Source organism: Conger conger, chromosome 13 (genome assembly GCF_963514075.1).
Source record: "Conger conger chromosome 13, fConCon1.1, whole genome shotgun sequence".
Taxonomy (NCBI): Eukaryota; Metazoa; Chordata; class Actinopteri; order Anguilliformes; family Congridae; genus Conger; species Conger conger.
The window spans coordinates 43,266,862-43,286,963 of NC_083772.1; the positions used below are offsets into that span (position 1 = coordinate 43,266,862).

The 20,102-nt window shown below is 42.5% G+C and overlaps 1 protein-coding gene across 3 annotated transcripts in view; it reads left to right on the forward strand.

Moving 5' to 3' along the window:
• The first annotated feature begins 391 nt into the window (after positions 1-391).
• prx (periaxin) overlaps positions 392-20,102 on the forward strand; it is a 34,439-nt gene continuing 14,728 nt past the window's right edge. Inside the window, exons 1-6 of one of the 3 annotated variants that reach the window (XM_061216633.1) lie at positions 392-499; positions 15,029-15,084; positions 15,428-15,535; positions 16,578-16,731; positions 17,078-17,219; positions 17,977-18,170. In XM_061216633.1, coding sequence (XP_061072617.1) covers positions 16,699-16,731; positions 17,078-17,219; positions 17,977-18,170 — 369 coding nt within the window. In that variant the 5' untranslated portion in view covers positions 392-499; positions 15,029-15,084; positions 15,428-15,535; positions 16,578-16,698. Of the gene's footprint in view, positions 500-9,079; positions 9,148-15,028; positions 15,085-15,427; positions 15,536-16,577; positions 16,732-17,077; positions 17,220-17,976; positions 18,171-20,102 lie in introns of those variants that run through there. The other 2 variants (XM_061216632.1, XM_061216631.1) reach the window with 2 other exon arrangements.

Here is a 20,102-nt window from a genome sequence, read left to right on the forward strand (position 1 = left end):
GTATGCATATATTTAGCCCTGGTGGCCACCCATCTCTTTCCTGTTTTTGAAGTGTTTTTGTTTATGTTTTAAAATTGGACTCAGCAGAGACTTCCATCAATGCCCAAATGCCCTCAGCCTGATTGCTTGTATGTCAAGCAAAGCACGCAGAGTTATTTTTTATTATTTTTTATTTTTTCTAAAATCAGAAACCATGCTACTAATGAGGCCGCCCCCTGCCGCTGCTGGACCCAAGCACCGCCCCTCCCCTCTGCTGTCCTCCCTCCTAATTTGGGGGCATCCCGGTTCAGGTTGCCACGGGGCTGCCCCGGCCAATCCCCACACAGGCTGCCTCCCCTTGCAGTGGCTGATGGGCAGGGCCACATCTCCTCAGGGAGGGCACAGTTGAGGATTAGGCTGTTGGAGACAGGGGGTCAAGGAGTGAGTGAGTGAGGGAGAGAGCGGTCTGGGTCTTGCATCTTATCTCCACCAGGGAAAGACAGAACAGAGGGGGAAGAAGGTAAGGGCTTTCTCGGTCTCATGTCTGCTCCTGCCGGACCCGGGTGGAGGGGCCGTGGAGCTTGGGGTGCTGAGGACAACAGGTGGAGCTTGTGGAGAGGCAGGTCAGGGATCAGGATCCGAAGCCGGGGTGTTTTTGCACAGCCACACTAAAGCATCTGGCCACTTGCGGAGAGTGAAAGGATTTGATTGGGCGCATGGGAGTAGGAGAAAGAGACCTTTGGAGTGCTTTGTTGCATATCTGGGCAAGGATGTGCAGTCATCTGAGCTTGAAGGCTGAAGTCTGAGAAGTTTACATGTTTGATAAAAGAACTGCATTTCTAGGAATGTCTGTTAAGGGCAAAATTCTGGCTCCTTTCAGCTGGTGAGCACATTACGTGTTATCTAGTGTTAGAGTGTTAAGGCTTCCTGGTCAGTTAATGTACTCAAAAATATAATTGCAAGTAGCTGATTAAGAATGATGATTGGTACACTGTGGAGGCATCACAACCCTACATAGTTTATGAAGATGTTTTTTTGTTGCGGTTTGGTTGGGGGGGAGGGGGCAATTTGCAGCTCCAGAACTGACAGTATAGATTACACGGGCCGACTTGCAGTGGGTGCAGAAGATGCGACACACATTTATTTTAAACTCCCTCTCAATTTTACATGGCAGCGACAGCTGCGGATCGCGGGTCATGGGACCTGCCCGTCAACACCACTCATTCCTGGGCTGGTCGTGCCATGCCTGGGCAGTCTGGCATTAACGGGGCGGCGAGGCAGGGAGGAGTGGGACCGCCGGAGTCACCTCCGCTCGCTCTGACAACTGTTACTCCGAGGGCAAATAAAAGGCGGCCATTCACGATCCCGTTTTTTTTTAAACAGCCAAGAAGCCAAGTAGTTATGGTCCCTGGGTCAGTTTTTTTGAAATTGTAAGAGGGAAGAGGCAATATGTCTTCACATTTTAAAAGAAAATTCTAGAGCTATGTCAAATGGAAATGAGTTTAACTGACTGCGATGCCACTCAATCGAGCAAAAAAAACGGGCTTCTGTCACGGCACCATCCAGAATCTGCATCTCCAGTGGTGATGCAGCACACACAGCATGCAGTGTTTGTGTCTGTGAGAACGGGTAATTCTCCGGCTAAATTAGTTTACTCTTATCTGGACCACGGAGGAAAAAATGTGGAGGATTGAGGAATGTTTCTGGTGGACTGCCAGTTTGGGGAGAGCAGGACTGTTTGCTGTCCAAACTTTTTCATCATGTTGCATTAATAGTTTTAATAGTATTTATTATGTAGAATGCGGATCCTGTGAATTACTACAAATGGCATTTCTGCCATCATTTAAATAGAGGGTCACTTTAACTGCATGTAGTATAGAGTTGAGACATGCACCCCTCCATGGTGTGCCACAGTTATTTAAAAATGTGTACCCGCTTATGTTCTTGCGAGGTGAGTTCCTCTGTCATTAATAGGCTTTGACTTGCCATGTGTCTTGTGAAAGTGAGGCAGTCCCTCCTTCATATCAAACTGACCAGCACGTGTATCTCAAGCTGGTCTTTGCTGCAGACATTGAATGCAATTGAAGGAGACACATTTGTGCAGGAAGCTTCCCAATGAGAGACAGAAAAAGCAGGTCATATTCGCGTTATGAGGGGTTTTGCTTCCGCATCAATGTGTGAGTCATAGTGTTTTGCTTGCAGGCCCCTGTGGCAAGGCACTGGGTGAAATTTCCAGGCCTGGGACAAAATTATATTTGTATATTATTCCCGGGCCTAGGACAATAATATTTACCACAAGCTCAGATACCGTTCCCACCCCCCTTTCCCCCAGGGACAACGTATCCAGTTGTTGCCCCCCTGATGGTGACCCTTGTCCTATGCGATTCCTTTGAGGACGGGTACGTGTTCATGGGACGAATGTCACGCTGTGGCAAAGGAAGGGAACCGCCCTGCTCCACAGTGCCTTCTGACGGCGGCTGCACGGGAAAGAGACACGCTTTATCTATAGATAGCGGTGACCCCTCAGTGAAATGTCCTCTGCCCGAGCTTCCCCAAAGCCCGTTCTGCAGCTGCAAATAGGAGAGCAGTTGCTGAGCCTCACGCTGTTGGCTATTCTGACAAGAGCCAGAGGATTACTGGTACACATACGGTGCTTGCATCGAAGGACACTGCATATTCTACCGCTGTGAAATGTGCAATAACAATGAAAGCCAAGACACAGTTTGTAAAAATGAATCCGTCCCTTCCCCTGAAATGGCTCAGTTACGTTTGTTATAGGCTGCACTGAAAACAGTGACCGATCAATCAGAATATCAATCGAGATATATGAATTCACTGGACACAGTATTCAAAGTGTTCTTCCTATGTTGGAGACAAAGCCATCTCTAAATTCCGAAGGGACAGATAAACCCAAGGCCATAGTCAATATTGATAAGGTGATGACATTGCAACCATCTACAACATGCAATTGATCAGTCTGAAGTACTGATAAGTGCTACAGCATCATTTAGCAAGTAGTTTTTCTGCATTACTTTACATGGCAAGAGGCGTGTGGCACTTCTGACAGGACGTGGATAATGGACAGCCCACAGGCAGCCTGGGAAATCATAAGGAAGCAGACACTGAGAGAGAAGATGGATGGTTTTGTTTGTTTCCTGTAAACTGTCCCTGTAAATAATGAGCCACGAGGAACTTCCTTTGTTGTTGTCTTTGCTAGATGGCTGGGGCTCACTTCCTCCCCAGACAGGAAGTCTCAACTCATAACAGTATGTACAGTGCTCTCCATAATGCTTGGGACAAAGCTCAAAAACAGAAAATCTTGAGTGAGAAAGACATCTTCTACTTACACTGTGTTTGAGCTTCTGTAACTTTGATTTAGTAATACTTAGAGTAATTGTGACTCTTGGGAAAACAAAACCCAAAGGGCTAGCTTTCAGAAGACACCTGTAGTTGCATACATGAGTATGCCTGTAGACAAAATGGGTTCAAGAATAGTAGGCATTTTGTTTTGGGTATGTAATTTTCAAGCTTGTGTTAAGAAAAGGGGTTATACTTAAGGGGTTAAAATCACACATGTATAATATAGTATAGTATAGTATAGAGGGAAATAAATAAGTGATGGGTTTTCATCCCAAACATTATGGAGGGCACTGTAGGTTTTAGTTAGATTCCATTTTCAAGAACAATAAAAGAACACGGCACAATGCATGAGGCTGACCTGATACATGGAATGGTATGTGGAATGGTAGATGGAAGTCACCTTAGGCAGGGATGTAGATCTCATTTCAACTTTATGGGGGGAGTTGAAGACAGGACATTTTCTTTCTTTTTTATTTTTACTGTACTGTAGGTAGGTAAGTTTAAAATCACTCGTTTTATGAGATTTAAGAACAAATCTGTGGTTCTTGCATGAGGCCTCAACGTCTGGCAACAAAAACAAATAATTGGTTAATTGAGAACAGAACACCACCAAGTAGGCAACTGAAGTCATAGAACTGGTCATTTTGAGTGAAAAAAATTATCATTCAAGATCATGATTTTCAACATTTACTATGATCATGGATTTCATTTATTACATGCTGCATTGTGCTGGTATGTTCAAGTTCTCAGTTGAAATTAATTAGTTCAGATCACTTTTATTGGGATGCATATAATATGAAATAGTCAAACTGAGCAGCAAACAAAGCTGCCCTTTAATAGGCTGCCATAACAGGGGTCAGTTTGGGTTACTAACAATGGGAACGTTATTTGCGCTGTTTCTGTGCATTAGATATTTCCCGCTGTAGAGATTTTATGTCATGTCCTCATTTCTCATTCACGCCAGTGAGAATGGGGTGTTTCTGTGCAGCTAAATTAGCTGTACAATGAGGGAGCAGCCTTTACAAGCAACTTACTTTAGGCTACAGCATATGACGACATAACGCTAGGCTAGGCTGCAGTGCCATAGATAACATTTTTATAGAAAACATGTTTAATTCAATGACACTGAACAAAAATATTAGCCTTAACCATGCTGAAAATAATGTCTCTTTGGGAGTGTTTCATTCAAGTCCAGTTTAAGATCATTTAGGCTACTAGTGGACCAAGTGGAATGTATGCAAGTTAAACTGACACAAAATTTGACAGTAAAATCTGTATCCCAGGGACCCGTTTTCTGCACGATTGAATGAGCAAGCAATAGTCAACAGAGCAAAGTTAAAGGTTGTTTTTGGAAAGGCAGCGACTGGGAACACCGTCTGGCAGAAGTGATTGAAATGGAGGAGTCGGATGCTTACGGAGAAAAATGTGAAAAGCCGAGCCGATCGGCCTCCAGTTGAGGCGGTAGAGGTGTTGTTGACTCGCACTGTTTTGCGTCGGCGATCGAATGTCAGCCAGCTGCTCGACTCGTACGGAGGTAAACACAATCTGCGCGCAGGCAAGGTCTGCCCACGGAGCGTCACTCGCAGACCTTTTCTGGGAATGCCAGCAATGCGAGAGGGCTTTCCCTGCATTGTCTTCTAATAAACAAGGGATTGACAACATCCAGCTTTGACCTTTACTGAGCTGCTCGTGGGTTCATTTTATACAGAGGCGTGGGATTGCATTATTTCTTATGCTGTTAAAAGCCTTTCGCTTTTTTCTCAACAATGCGTGGTTTAGGCCGTTCTGTGATTTGGATGGGATTCAGTCTTACTGCAAACTGCGTTTTCTGGCAATGTTAAGCACAAATTTTAAGGAGACTTAAGCAGTGCTGCCTCCGTTGGCTGCCTCACATTGGTTATTGACAGTTAAGGGAAAACAGCATTATAGAAGGATTGGATTACTCCTACAGTGAACAAACATATTTAGCGGGGCATTCCTGTTTCATATACACTCACCGAGCAATTTTATTTATTACTTATTTTTTAGACTTCTACTGCTGTAGCCTATCCACTCAGAGTTATAACGCGTTGTGTGTTCAGAGATGCTATTTTGCATACTACTGTTGTAATGTGTGGTTATTTGCGTTACTGTCACCTTCCTGACGGCTCTCACCAGTCTGGCCATTCTCCTCTGACGTCTCTTATTAACAAGATGTTTCTGCCTGCAGAACTGTTGCTCAGTGGATTTGCTCAGTCTAGAGGCTAGTGTGTGAGATCAGCAGTTTCTGAGATTCTCAAACCACCCTGTCTGCCACCAACAATCATTCCACAGTCAAAGTCACAGTTCACATTTTTTCCCTATTTGATGTGAACATTAACTGAAGCTCCTGACCTGTATCTACATGATTGTATGCATTGCACTGCTGCCACACAATTGGCTGATTAGATAATTGCATTAATAAGTAGGTGTAATAAAGTAAAAATGTTCCTAATAAAGTGCTCGGGGAGTGTATGTAAGTATATGACAGCAACAAACTTTACAGTGACTGGTACTTTGATGGGTATTAGGGGATTTGTGGTCTAAAGCAAAAAGCATTCAATTAAGCACGTAGAACATAGAACTGGGTGGCATACGGTGGTAGGGCCAAATGTGAGATGTTTTCATGGGGCCCAAAATCTGTATTGGTGTCCATGTTTACATTATCACTTTCACAACTGTAATTATATGTATGTGCTCTACACTACTACAGTATCAACAAAATATACAGCATAATTGAATATTGTAGTTCAAATTTATTTCATATTCATTTCTAATTCCAATAGAATAATGAAAACCATTTTAACCATGTTAAATAGGACATTTCATATTTTTTGTTTATGCCATGCTTTTAGCAATTAACCCAAAAAGAATCAAATTTACTGCTGTCAGATTAGGCGGATAGCGATCAGTGTTTCAGCATTCCGATCCTTTCCTGTGGGCCGGAGGTTTGCGTGGGCTTTCACAGCAGCCAAACAAGGAACAAAACCCGACTGTAGAACACCAAACTGTGCTGACTTTGTAAATACTCAAACCAAAAACACTTAGATTATGAATATTTCTGAGTTTCATCTGTCTGTTTTTTTCCATTGTACCATTGTACTTTTGATTTTACCAAAGACCTTGGTAGGAGTACAAAAGTGAATTTATAGGTTTCACTAATGTTTCATTCTTACATCCATCTACGGCTAAATTTGCCTGAAGTGAAGTGAAATTGAATTGTCATTTGAGAAGAGGAGAATGCATACTATTTCCACCTTTGCTAAATTGAGTCACTTGATACAAAACTCCAACCACAGGGTGAATTTGTGAATACCATATGGAAAAAATGATGTATGGGATTACGTATTTTAATATATGCACCAGAGATGTTCACAAGTCATCAAATGCAAGTCTGAGTCAAGTCTCAAATCTCTGAGCTAGAGTCCAAGTCAAATTCAAGTCTCTGAGCTAGAGTCCTAGTCAAGTCTCAAGTCTCTAGAATGGTGCAGCCTAAACAACAGTATGGCTATAGAAATTCATCACAATTCCTATGCTAATTGAAGATATAGAAACCAGAAATGTAGAAAACATATTTTGTATATGACATCAAGTGTGTGACATCAACTGAAGGAGCAGTATTATCAGGGGCACACAAAAACATAGTGGTTAGTTCATTTATTTATTCATATATCAATGAACTACCACCTGAGCCAACGTTTTGGCAAAGCCTTTCTCAAGATAGCTGGAGAAAGCCCTTGCCAAAACCTCAGGTCTGGTGTGGTAGATAATTGATTGAATAATTGATTGAAAATATAAAAATAACCGTCCGCTCGGAGTGATTCATGTGACATAATGTAAGCATTACCATGGGCTGTAATATAAGCTGGTAGTCAATAACAAAATAGGGGCCAGTGAACATATATTAAGCTTAATCCTGGACTAAATGCATATTTGTATGGATAATCTCCAATTAAATTTAGCCTAGGACTAGGCATAATTTGCATCTGCGACTCAAGAATAATAAACAAATTCTGTTGAAAGTGTTGAAATTTGAATAACTTTGCAGTAGGCCTTGGTTTATTAATATACTGTTACTTTAACATTTTTAAATGAAAGGTAACTGTTCAGCATTTACTTTAATCATTCAAAAAAATCTAATGAGGCAAGATATTGTTTATGCAAGAAATCGGGAGCTATGATTTTGGGACTACATCTACATTATGCTGAAGGAAAAACTAGAATCCTAAGGAATGCCATTCCACTATTGCATCGTAAAATGATAAATCATTTCAAACCCGGCTGCCACTACAGTAAATGCAAAACTTGGGTTCTACGGTAGCTTTTAATGTTAATGTCAATTACAACAAGCTCTCTTGAAAATATGGTTCATATTTGTATGACACTGGAATACCAAACAATGTCCACGCAACTATAACATCACCTAACAAGACATTCAAAATCACTCGCTGTCCTGCTTGCATATCGATTTTAAAGACCAAACTGAAAGGTTTTAATAATAGTGCAACCTTGATCAAGCTCCAGATCAAAATCCCATTACATGGCCGTTTTACTGAAAACACAGCTGCTTGTGTGAACTACGTTGACAATGAAAATGTATGGGGCTTTTCATGTCAACTTTGTTTTAACGTTACGCTTGTGGTTCTCTAGCTTGCATAGCTTTTCAAGATTATTTTAATTCTACACATTTTGCTAGAAGCAATCATTTTGTTTGGCTCGATGAGCCTGAATTATTTAAACTCAAAGACCACAACATGCGGAACTGTAATCTTAGCAAGCTGTGCTGCAAGAAATGCAGCGTAGGGTGTTGCTACGTTTGCAACTAAAAGGCGCATGGTGTGGCGCGTAAAACGACATTGGGTGTAGAATATCTTTCATATAAATAATTGAAAAATATGGCTGTGACAATATTCACGTCATTTCCACGATGGCATTTGGCAGACTCTTATTGTTCACGAGTCCTTATTGGCGAGTCCGAGTCAAGTCTCAAGTCATTTTTGAGTCGAGTCTGGAGTCCGTGTACGTGCGACTCAAGTGCGACTCAAGTCCAAGTCGCTGACTCCAGTCCCCATCTCTGATATGCACTTAACTATATGCTTAAGTATTTATTACACATATATACATCATATATTTACATACATTCCTCTGACAGTCCAAAGACATGCATGCATGTTAATTGGAGAGTCCCTTGGGTATGAGTGTGTGAGTGAATGCTGCATGTGCCCATGGGCCCGGTTACAGTTGCCCAGTTACATATACAGTATATTCTTACATCTAATAGTTGAAATGATTTTGAATTTCCCTCCATATAAATTTAATATATTACTTTTATGTATGGGTTTCATAGCTAGCCATCAGCCTAAAAGCAGTTTTCATGCAAGCACAGCGTGTGGCTGGGATTGAGTTATGCAGTAGCACATTTACAATAATAATAATAATAATAATAAGAACAAAATAGCCTTGATTTGTTTCAGATTCGGTGCTACAGATTACTGGGCATGTACAAGCCCTGACCGAAGTCCAGTTGTTGGGGATACACACTTCTAATCCAGCCCGTCCAGCCTGAAGATCCAGGCCTTATAGGCCAGCGAGTGGGCAGATGTGGGTCAAGGCTGGGTCTATATAAAGACAGGACGCTCAGATATGCGAGATATCCGGCCCGCTCCCCTGGGCGCAGCATAGCTGCGGCCAGCTGCTTCGCTCACTCAGGCCAGAACAGCAGCGCAGAGGGGTGGCCGGACTCGGGTCAGAAGGCTGTTGTCTCGGGGGCCCCGATGTCGTGCTCTTCAGGTGACAAAAGCTTTGCCGTCCATGCTCCAGTGGGTGTTCAGCAGCATTATTAACCATTCCAAAGGTTTGCTATGTAAAAAAATGGATGTTCGCATAATCTGTGTTAGCTAGCCACTTTCTTCATTGACTTCCTGTTTTAGCCTGAGGCTAGTTATGGCACATGCTAGCTGGTCATTCCCAGTTTTTGAAAACGTGCATGGGAAAGGTTAGATGATGGCGTTCGGGATGAGGTAGTTATTGGATGAGGTACAGTGCAAGGACACTTAGCATGAAGGGGTTGTAATAGGAAAGGAGTGAGACCAGACTGTGCCAGTGTAAGAGATTATGCCCTGGTGTGAAATCCAGCTATGACCAGCATGAAATTACCAGCTACCAGCTGTTTCAAAGCATAGCTTGAGCTGGTCAAACCATGTTGAGTATGGAGCTGGCCTGAACTGGTCAGCCAGCTACCAGCTGTTTCAGTCTTCCTCTCTGAGGCTTTAGTGCCAAGACCTGGGGCCTTGTTTAAAAACTGTTGTGGATATTATAAAACTGCCACGCAATATTCTGTTCATAAATGATTTTGCTTTGAAATTTTGCATATATGCACAGGCAGTGTATCCCACCCTGTTAACTCCTGTAATTAACCATAAATAAGTAATGGAATGCCCATTGTGAATCAGACCTGGGTTGAAATAGTATTTGTTTTGGATTCAAATATTTTACTGCATTTGACTAAGCTTGGCTGGTGTATTGGAACAAATGAAATAATCCCAAAAGTGTAAAACCCACCCATCCGCTCCTCCTTGCAGGCTCAAAGGCACAAGGCAAGATAAATAGAGCACAGAAAAGTACTTGAATCCAAAACAAATGCTATTTAATATGGAATATTAATATGGATATAAAGCAGCTAGCGAACCCACATAGCTAGTTTGGTCTGCCCAGGCGACAGCCCACAGGACTCATTCTCACTCAGCCTGCAACAGAAATTAATGGCGGTCCATCAGTGGTCTCGCTCTGGTTGCAGGATGCAGAGCAATTTCTGGGACGTTTTTTTCAAGCTATGGCCCAAAAAATGGATCGCTCAACTGGATCTGAGCCACCCACGGACCACCAATCATTTCTGACGGAGACAGTGAGTTATGTGCTATGTGGGAATACATTGTCCGGGAAAATGGAGAAGACAAAGAGGAGAATCTTCACAGAGCATGAAATTGAGACGCGTATCATGGTGGGAGACGTGAAAAAAAGGCTTTTTGGAGGAAATAGTTCTGGCAAAACAATTTAAATAAATAGTGTGGAACGGCAGCATGAATTGAATGAAAATAATTGAGTGCAATGGGTCTGTATAGGGACTTTATCTGCATTTTACTACTTTATCATTTGAAATTCCCATAGCGTTGAAAAAAAAAAAGCATATGTGTGGGTACACATAATTATAAAACCATCAAGTTTTATAAATCCAAACAGCGGGAGGAGAGCAATGTGTGTGTGTGTGTCTGTATGCATGTGCGTGTGTGTGTGTGTCTGTGCATGAAATCCCTGAAACTTGTAGCACATGATTAAAATGTATTAAGGTGTATGTGGCTGGAGAGTGTAAATAATCCGTTCCTCAGCCCTGCTCGTGTTTCGCCGTAGAATGTGGACGGCAACATTGCTATTGAAAGGGCAGCCCAATGCGGTTAGTAACGCTGGCAAAAGCCCTTCATGGCATGTTGCGTCTCTCCTGGCGCCTTACCAAGTAGTACCCTGATACTCATTACTCAGGAGACATCATGTGATTCTCACAGAATCTCACTGTCCACTCTGCCTGCCCAGGGCACCCCCCTGCCTTTCATAAGCACTAGAATACATCCACGGAAATACCACATACCACAAGCCTGAAGCCTTCACTGAGCAAGCAGCCATATCAGAACTGTAGAGGTAAAACCCAGACAAAAGTAGCTTTCCTGACTGTGTTTTTCTGGATAAAGGATAAAATAAAATAAAAATCACTTTCTATTGGAATGTGGCCAAGAAGGCAATACAAGCAAAAACCTCCTGTAAAGGCTTGTTCTGCAGTTTATATGAACAGTTCAGTTGCAGGGCACACTCCTTTATGCACAGTGACATACTATGGTTTGTTTCCCTTTTCTACAGATGGATATTTGCAGGAAAAAATGACATTAAGTGGGCGGTACCCACCCAGTATAGCCCTCTGAAATTTCCTTAACCATATAAGCTATAGAATATCATGAACAGCTTTCAAATAAATAAATGCAGAAATAAATAAATGAATAAATGCTAAGTAACTGGACTGTTTGGCTGTTGTCTGGTAGTCACCAGATGTGATACTCAATACGTCCCAGCAGAATGGAAACTATGCTGATACAGAATACCACAAGGTCCCACCATGCCTGATCAGAACTCGATCTCCGCCAGCCAGCAGGGTGTGGATCTGCATACTTCAGAGAGTTTTAGGGAAACCTGACATGGTGCTGGGTAGTCTCGCTTACTGGCCATGTGTGTTGGGCCTGCTCCAATCAGACAGCCTTGCATGCATCCACTGACAAACATGCACATAACTGAAATGAGGACAGGACCCAGACAGGAGTGCTATTTGCCACCTACCAGTTTAAAACACTTTGTCTGTAATTAATATGGCTTAGAACTTAAAAGGTGGATACATTTCGCACACAAATCGACCCTCGTTAATTTTGTGAACTTTAGTGAATTCACTCAAAATACATCATCAGCCACACGAATAATATCTCCGCCCTTCATTTGCACAAACCAACCTTGAATGTACATGCATTAAGGAGACAAGTGCAGCTTGCGATGAGTCGCCTAGATCACAGGCATACTGCGGTTCCCGCCCTGTGCGCCAGTTTGATACGTACAATGCCCGGGCATAATGCATCATATATGCAGGCTTAGTAAATCTGGCACTTAGTGTCGCTCATTCTAAAATCATTATTTTCCCCATTTCTTAGAAGAAATAATGACTAATATAAAATCATTGGACTATTTTCATTGGTTCCCAAAATCACAAGGGAGGAGAGAGAGAGAAAAACACAGCAATGTGAGATCTGTGACAATTGGCTCAATCTACCTGAAATAAATGAGACAAGATGAGTCACAAATCTGAGTGCATTACTCTTGTTTTATGCAAAGTAATAAAACAGTAGATGGATAGATAATTGCATTTATATAGCACACAAAGCTCTTTCCAGTGATCAGGAGGAAACATGCCTCAACCACCGCTAATGTGTAGCACCCACTGGGCGATGCCCGGCTATCAGTTTTCCCAGGAGGTCTCCCATCCAATTACTAACCAAGCACACACCTGCTTAGCTTCAGCCATTTGGCAGGAGCAGCTTGCATGGTGGCATGGTGGCATGGCTGCTGGCAATATTGATTTAATAATTATTACCCAACCACCACCGGAGGCCAAGGGCAGCCAGATTAGACAAATTGCCCTAAATGTCCTCACGACTTTCACAAAATTTAATTTCACAGACCCACTTTATTTTTGCAATTCACCCAAAATTGAAATCGAAAGCATTTCAGAGCTAGCAGCACACCTCTTCCTCACTGTGTGTACCCTGCTTGTTTTCATACTATTTGGCCCAAAGAGTGTTGTGGCTGTTGCAATGTAAGGCTTCTACACTCCTGAAGTCATGCCAGAACAGAGATGGTTTTAGCGGAGACTGGCATGTCAGATGCTACCATTAGCTGTGACACTTGTATAAATGAATGGTAGCAACAATTAGCAAATCTTCCATTCACGGATTTCACACTTTGGATTTTCAGTAGTTTAAGTGCAAAGTGCATAATAATATAAAGTATCCTATTAATTAAACCTCCCAGTGTAAAAACTAAGGAAATTAATCACAAAAACTGTATATTAAGTGACATATTTGCATTTGTCAAAAGCCTGAAAAGGAAAATAAACTTACCAACCCTAACACTAACATCAGCCTGCTCTCCATCAAGGTGCACTAGCACAGATCTTGCGACAGCCCTATATGTCTATTGTACAAATTGATTAAGATTCAAACCTCTAAATGATCCTGCAAACATTTCATTTAAAACATTTATGTTGTTGGGTACAGTCGCACAATAGATTTACCTCTCCGGTCCAACTTCAATATTGTTCGTGTCGTGGGAGGTCCTGGTTACTTGCGTGTCTGTAGGCGCAATGGTCATTGTAGTTATTGTGATGCTTAGTTCTTTTTAAAATGACAACTAAAGAAAAACTAGCACACTGAGCAACGATAAAAACACAATTTATCCATCGCATTAAGACAATTCACATAGTCATAATCGACTCGACTTCGTCAGCTTAATGATATAAACTCTAAAATATCGTTTCATCGATTAGCACTAGTTTTCGTTGAAAAATGGAAATGTAACTTACTGTAGAGCTCCAGTACAAACTCTGCCACTTGAATAACAATATTTCTAAGAATAACACTTAGCTGGTCCACACAGGCTTTAAATAATTAAACTTAAATATAATATACCTGTAGAAGACAGAGGCTCTACAAGGTGACCTGCCTGGCTGTGCCGACACGCATGCGCATTCAACACGCGATATTTTTTAGGATTCAGATTAAAATGAAACTTTAAAAAAAGGTTAAAGGCTAATGAAAGTTGACATTGTGCAGGAGAGAGACCAACATAATCCTTCTCAGCTACATGAGTGCAAGCTGCACAAACTATTTTATTTTGTTTTTGTGTCTGTTGTCATCTTGAATGTAATAGGACTATCACCTTAATTAATTACTATGTGACAGAGGAACAATCTATATTTAGTATAATAGATGTTATTATTGAAGTTATCTTCCAGATCCGGATGGTGGTTGAGAGGAAGAGGAAGGAGTTGACACACTAGCAACCTGCATTTGTGTTCACTTCTGCCCAATACCTTGCTTTTCTACTTGTATTTCTTATTCTACAAACTGGTCAGGCCTCTTCTGGGTGTGGTCTTTTGTTATTTCTGTGCTATATCTGAAAAGCATTTGTCCAATACACTGAACTCATATGCTTTATGATCCAATAGGGTGGGAAAAAGGATACAATTGGCTGCTACAGTGAGCTGAGTTTTAGTGGCTAATCAAGTGGCTGGCCAGCTTTGAGTAACATTAATTAGTTGCCACATTATAAGCTAACTAAATTCAGTTTTGTATGTTAGCTGGCTGGCTGTGATAGCTGGGTCCCTCTCTTGGGCAGGGAGCTCATGCCTAAATCCAAAATACTTTCCAAAGATTTCAGATGTCTGAGAAAAATAAAAGCAACAATGAATTGATGTGTTTGTGAGTATGCTTGCTTATGTTACAGAATTGTGCAGGGAGAACAGACTGAAATCCACTGGTGGCTAGCATCACCACTAGCTAACATTTAGCTAAAGTTAGCTAACTAAATATAAACATGAGTAATGTCAGTTAAATAGCTAGCTAGATGACCTGTGTGGAAAGCGATTACTAAAATTGATGTTTTACAAATCATATTAGACTGCGGTTTCTCAGCTCATTGCTATCACGATGGCACAAGGTCGTCTGCAACGGAGAGGTGGGGTTGAAAATGGGGTGTAGATGTTTCTTGTATGTTAATAGATGAGCAAGAAATCCTGCGTAGTCTGAAGATGTTTCTACAGGGTGAAGAGCAAACATATTACATTACATTACAAGTTATGTATTACATTACATTACGTATGCAGTTATGATTTACTGTATCAGTGTCTGGCTTCCCCAAAGGTTTTACATACGCCACTATGACCATTGATAAACACATATGGACTATATGCAGCAAAGATTTTAGATGAAAAGTACAGTTAGGCTGTGATTCTTCTCTTCACGGGTCATGAGTCTTCTCCCCTCATGCCACAACAGCTGCTAATGGAGGTCCTCTCTCTCCACAGACTCTGACAGGGAACTGGAGGAAAGTCATGTGTTCTCCCATAGAAGAGAACCAGCCGTGAGTAAACACAAACTTCCCTTTCTTTCACCATATCTCTGCCACCCAGTTTGACACTTATGACAGTTATGATCTGTAGTTGCTTACTCTTTCCTTATATACCATCATGAGGAATTTCATATTAAGCACAATAGTATTTCCAGAAAGAGGTTGTGCAATAGAGAAGTCAGATGAGCACTCATTGCCAGAAATACACACATTGACTACACATCATTTTCTTTGTGAAATTTGTTCCAGTAAAAAAGTACAGTTAAGGGCATGTTGTGCAGTGTGAATAATTCGTGAACCCAAACATTTCAATCTGTGTCTGTCTCACTGGGCCAATGAAACCATGGTGAATCAGGTAAAGGACAAAAAGCGGTCCCCTCCTTCAGACAGACCCCCGGCCGCCCCACACCCCACTCCTCACCACAGAGCCGCAGCGGAGGAGCAGGAGAGCCCAGAGAGAATAGTGAGTGTTTCACCCATTACATGTCATTTGGCAGATGCTTTTATCCAAAGTGACTTACAGTTGATTAGAGTAAGCAGGAGACAATCCTCCCCTGGAGCAATGCAGGGTTAAGGGCCTTGCTCAAGGGCCCAATGGCTGTGTGGATCTAATTGTGGCTACACTGGGGATCGAACCACCGGCTTTGCGGGTCCCAGTCATATACCTTAACCACCACTAACCATTAATGCGTAGCTATAAAGATACAGGGGCTGCTGGTGAAGACATTTGTTAATACCATGGTCTCGTATCTGTTAAGGCACTGTTCCAGTGTATGGACAAGCCTTATGGTCTGGTATCTGTTGAAGCACTGTGAAGGCAAAATCAACTTGTTGGGCTGCAGTGTGTTAAGAACAAGTGGCCAAAACCGAGCTTACTTTTTGATGGTCATTTCCTGGTCATGCTGAGAGAGCGTGAGAGATGGTGTTCACTAGCGCCACTGTGGCTCCAATATAAGTAATTTAGACGCAATTTCAGTGTAAAGTCAATGGTACAATTATGGTAAAAAAATAAATTTTCAGTCAATTTTTTTTTCCTACAAGAAAATGCAGTGGCAATCCATGATTTAATGCCTCCCCATGTGCCAATTTTCTTGAAGTTATCATGTTATTAGGGCAATACATCAATGCTGTATGGATGAATCAGGGACAGATTACATCACTCTATCTCACACGCTTAGTGGAGGACCCACACTCGGCTTCCCTACTACGCAGACTCTTGCTCCAAATGTACAAATTGACACCGCCAGTCAAACGCTTTTCACGAGCCCGTGGATAGTCAATGGGTGATGTAACAGGCACTTGGTCCATATTTAAACGGTTTATGGTTAAGAAGCAGTGGATGACATCATCACATTTGGAGGAGAGCACGTGTTTGCACTCTAGAGGAGGGGGTTGCACAAATGAGTGATGCTAATGAATGCGACTGACTGAAAAAAAAGAGATACACACATAAGTTCATGTTTGTAATTGTTTTTCAGATGTTATTTACACTGTTGTACTCACAGTGCTAACAGGTGTACCGCCTGCTCACCTGTATGACAGGTGCAGAAGGAGAAGCTGCATGCAGAGCTGAAACAGGTGCTGAGCCTCAAACGAAACCAACTAAGAGAGGCGTCCGAAAGCAACATGGATCCGCCACCACAGGTCACCGGATCTCAAGTAAGACCGGAGATGATACCTGGACCATGAACCATCACACAGCGAATCATATATGAAATGCTGGCAATTATTCAATAAAAAACAACAACTCAAATATGCATTTTATTGTGGATCACATTTTCTTGGCTGAAATACTTTTTTCTCCAGGGGTTTCACCTTCATTTTCACTAGTATGCGAGTGTATTTCTGCAATTATAGTTTGCCGTTTCCAAAGTTGCACAAACAACCCATAAAGTTTCCAGTTCCCCTGTCCTAGGAGATAGTTTCTGGTCACTGGTTCACAACCCATGGCAGTCCACTAGTTTGTCAGGTGGTGTTCATCTTGTAACAGCCATGTCTTTTGCAGGAACTGGTGGAGGTTGTTGTGGAGACGGAGGCGGAGGCTGGAGCCAGTGGCTATAGTGTGACAGGAGGAGGGCAGAAAGGCATCTTTGTCAAAGATGTGCTGAAAGACTCACCTGCAGCCAAACACCTGAGTCTGCAGAAAGGTGTGAGGGAACCCAGTGGAATTTTAATGATGGAAAAGCTGTGAAAAACACTGCTAGGGAATAACAGGAGGTCCTCAATAATACAGGAGTATTGATTATAATATTGATTATAGTATTGATTGTAAATCCAAGGAAGTTATACTCACCTTATACAATAGTCTTGTTAGACCACACTTCGAGTACTGTGTGCAGTTCTGGGGACCGCACTGTAAGAAGGACATAGAGGCACTGGAAAAGGTTCAGAGAAGGGCAACCAGATTGATTCCATGTATAAAAGATAAGACTTACGAGAATAGACTTGATGCTTAATCTCTTTAAGCTTAGTAAAAGGAGGCTTAGGGGGGATTTGATTGAGGGTTTTGAATTAATTAAAGGGATTAAGAAAGTGAATTATAGGGGATTCTTCAGGTTGAGTTCGATTAGCGGAACGAGGCACAGGGCACAAATTGAAATAGGCAAAGGAGACATTCTGTACAGACATTAGGAAGTATTTTTTCAGACAGCGAGTGGTCAATGTGTGGAATAGCTTGCCGTATTACGTGCCTCTCTTGATGAATTTAATTTTGTTCAGAAAACAAGAAAATGTGCATGGCAGACTGACACATTGTAGGGCCTGATGTGGTTGCAGGGCCATGCACCAATCACTACTTAAAAGGGAAATAGCAGTGTAATAAGTTGTTTTTATTATTATTGGTTTGTGACATGGCTCTGACACATAAAAGTAGAGCCTTGAACACTTCGTAATGATGTGTTACAGGGGATCAGTTACTGAGCGCCAGAGTGTACTTTGACAACGTGAAGTATGAGGATGCACTGAAGATCCTGCAATGTGCTGAACCATACAAGGTTTCCTTCTTTCTGAAGAGAACAGTCGAAGGCGCTGATGTCACTGTCCCACCAGGCACAGCCAACCTTGAACTGAAAGGACCCAAAGCTAAGATGCCTAAAATGGTAATTTCAAGTTCAAAGTTTATTGATTACATTACATCCCTGAAGATAAAATTAAATGTGATGAAAGATTAAGCAAGCGCACATACATACAGACGCACACAGACATATTCAGTGAGCTGCATAATTATTTTGGTTTTGTAAGCAAAACATTCACATGTGCCAATTATTTGCTTTTAGTAAAGGGTACTATTGTTTGGTTTCACCATGTAGGAATTACATATTTACATTGTCACCCTGCTTCAGGGCACCATCATGTTGGGACAAATGGCTTCACATGTGTTTCTAATTAATTAGTTGGGTTCAATTGCATCTGTTGATGTCTGTGGGTCACAAGACCTCACACACTCCACTGAGACCGCCCTGCTCGCGGTCACTGAGGCACTCCACTCTGCTGAAGCCAAATCCCTCTCCTCTGTCCTCATCTTCCTCGACCTGTCAGCCGCCTTCGACACAGTCAACCATGAGATTCTGCTCTCATCGCTGTCTGGGATGGGTGTCACAGGGTCGGCACCTGCTTGGTTTTCCTCCTACCTCTCTGGTCGTTCCTACCAGGTGACTTGGAGGGGCTCAGTCTCTGACCCTCACTCCCTACAAACTGGAGTCCTGCAGGGCTCAGTTCTTGGGCCTCTCCTCTTCTCGCTATACACCATGTCTCTTGGTTCTGTTATCTCTTCCCATGGCTTTTCTTACCACTCTTACGCTGATGACACCCAACTCTTTATTTCCTTCCCCCCCCGATACCCAGGTCACCACACAGATCTCTGCTCTGCGTGGATGACTTCCCACCACCTGAAGCTTAACCTTGCCAAAACTGAGCTTCTCTACATCCCTGCTAAGTCCTCTCCGACAATCGACCTCTCACTCACTGTTGAGGAATTTGTTTCCTCCTCCCGTATGGCAAAGAATCTTGGGGTGACTCTTGATAACTGCCTCACCCTGGCTCCACAAGTATCCTCCACTGCCAGGACCTGCAGGTTCTTTCTATATAATATACGCCGTATCTGTCGTCTCCTGATGGAGAAAGCCACCCAGCTCCTAGTCATTTCCCGCCTGGATTACTGCAACTCCCTCCTAGCCGGTCTCCCAGCTTGTGCCATCAAGCCCCTCCAGCTGGTCCAGAATGCTGCAGCCCGCCTGATCACCAGTCAGCCCAGGTCGGCTCATGTCACCCCGCTCCTCATTGGCCTCCACTGGCTTCCTATTGCCGCACGCATACGATTCAAGGCCCTAGTGCTGGCATTTCAGGCTGCTAAGGGGACTGCCCCACCTTACATACAATCCTTAATCACTCCTTACTCCCCAGCTAGACCACTCCGGTCTGCCAGCTGTGGTCGCCTTATGGTTCCCTCTCTACGAGCACCTGGTGGTCGAGCTGCACGTTCACGCCTGTTTTCCGTTCTGGTTCCCCAGTGGTGGAATGACTTGCCTACCACTGTCAGGACAGCAGAATCCCTCCCCCTATTTCGACACAGACTAAAAACACACCTTTTCAAACTGTACCTTAGTCCTCCCTCCTGATTTCCCCCGCCCCCCTTTCTGATATCCCTATCCCTCTTGTCTAACGCCCCCCAAAAAAATAAAAAAAATAAAAAAATAAAAAAATAAAATTGCACTTATGATGACTATATGTTTAGAACAACACTTCATGTGTATTTTACTAGTTATGGATGTGATGCTTTAACTTGTGGAAGAACCTATGCACTTGTAAATCGCTTTGGATTAAAAGCGTCTGCTAAATGACAAAAATGTAAATGTAAGTCATAGCATTCAGAGGATATGCCACAAAGTGCTAAATATTACTTTAATTCACATACCATTCATATGTCCCAAACATTATGGTCTCCTGAAGTGGGGGCAGGGGGAGTGGGTGGCAGAATATAGTGTATACATTCATAAATAAAAACATAACATAAAAAGTGATCACCAGTGAAT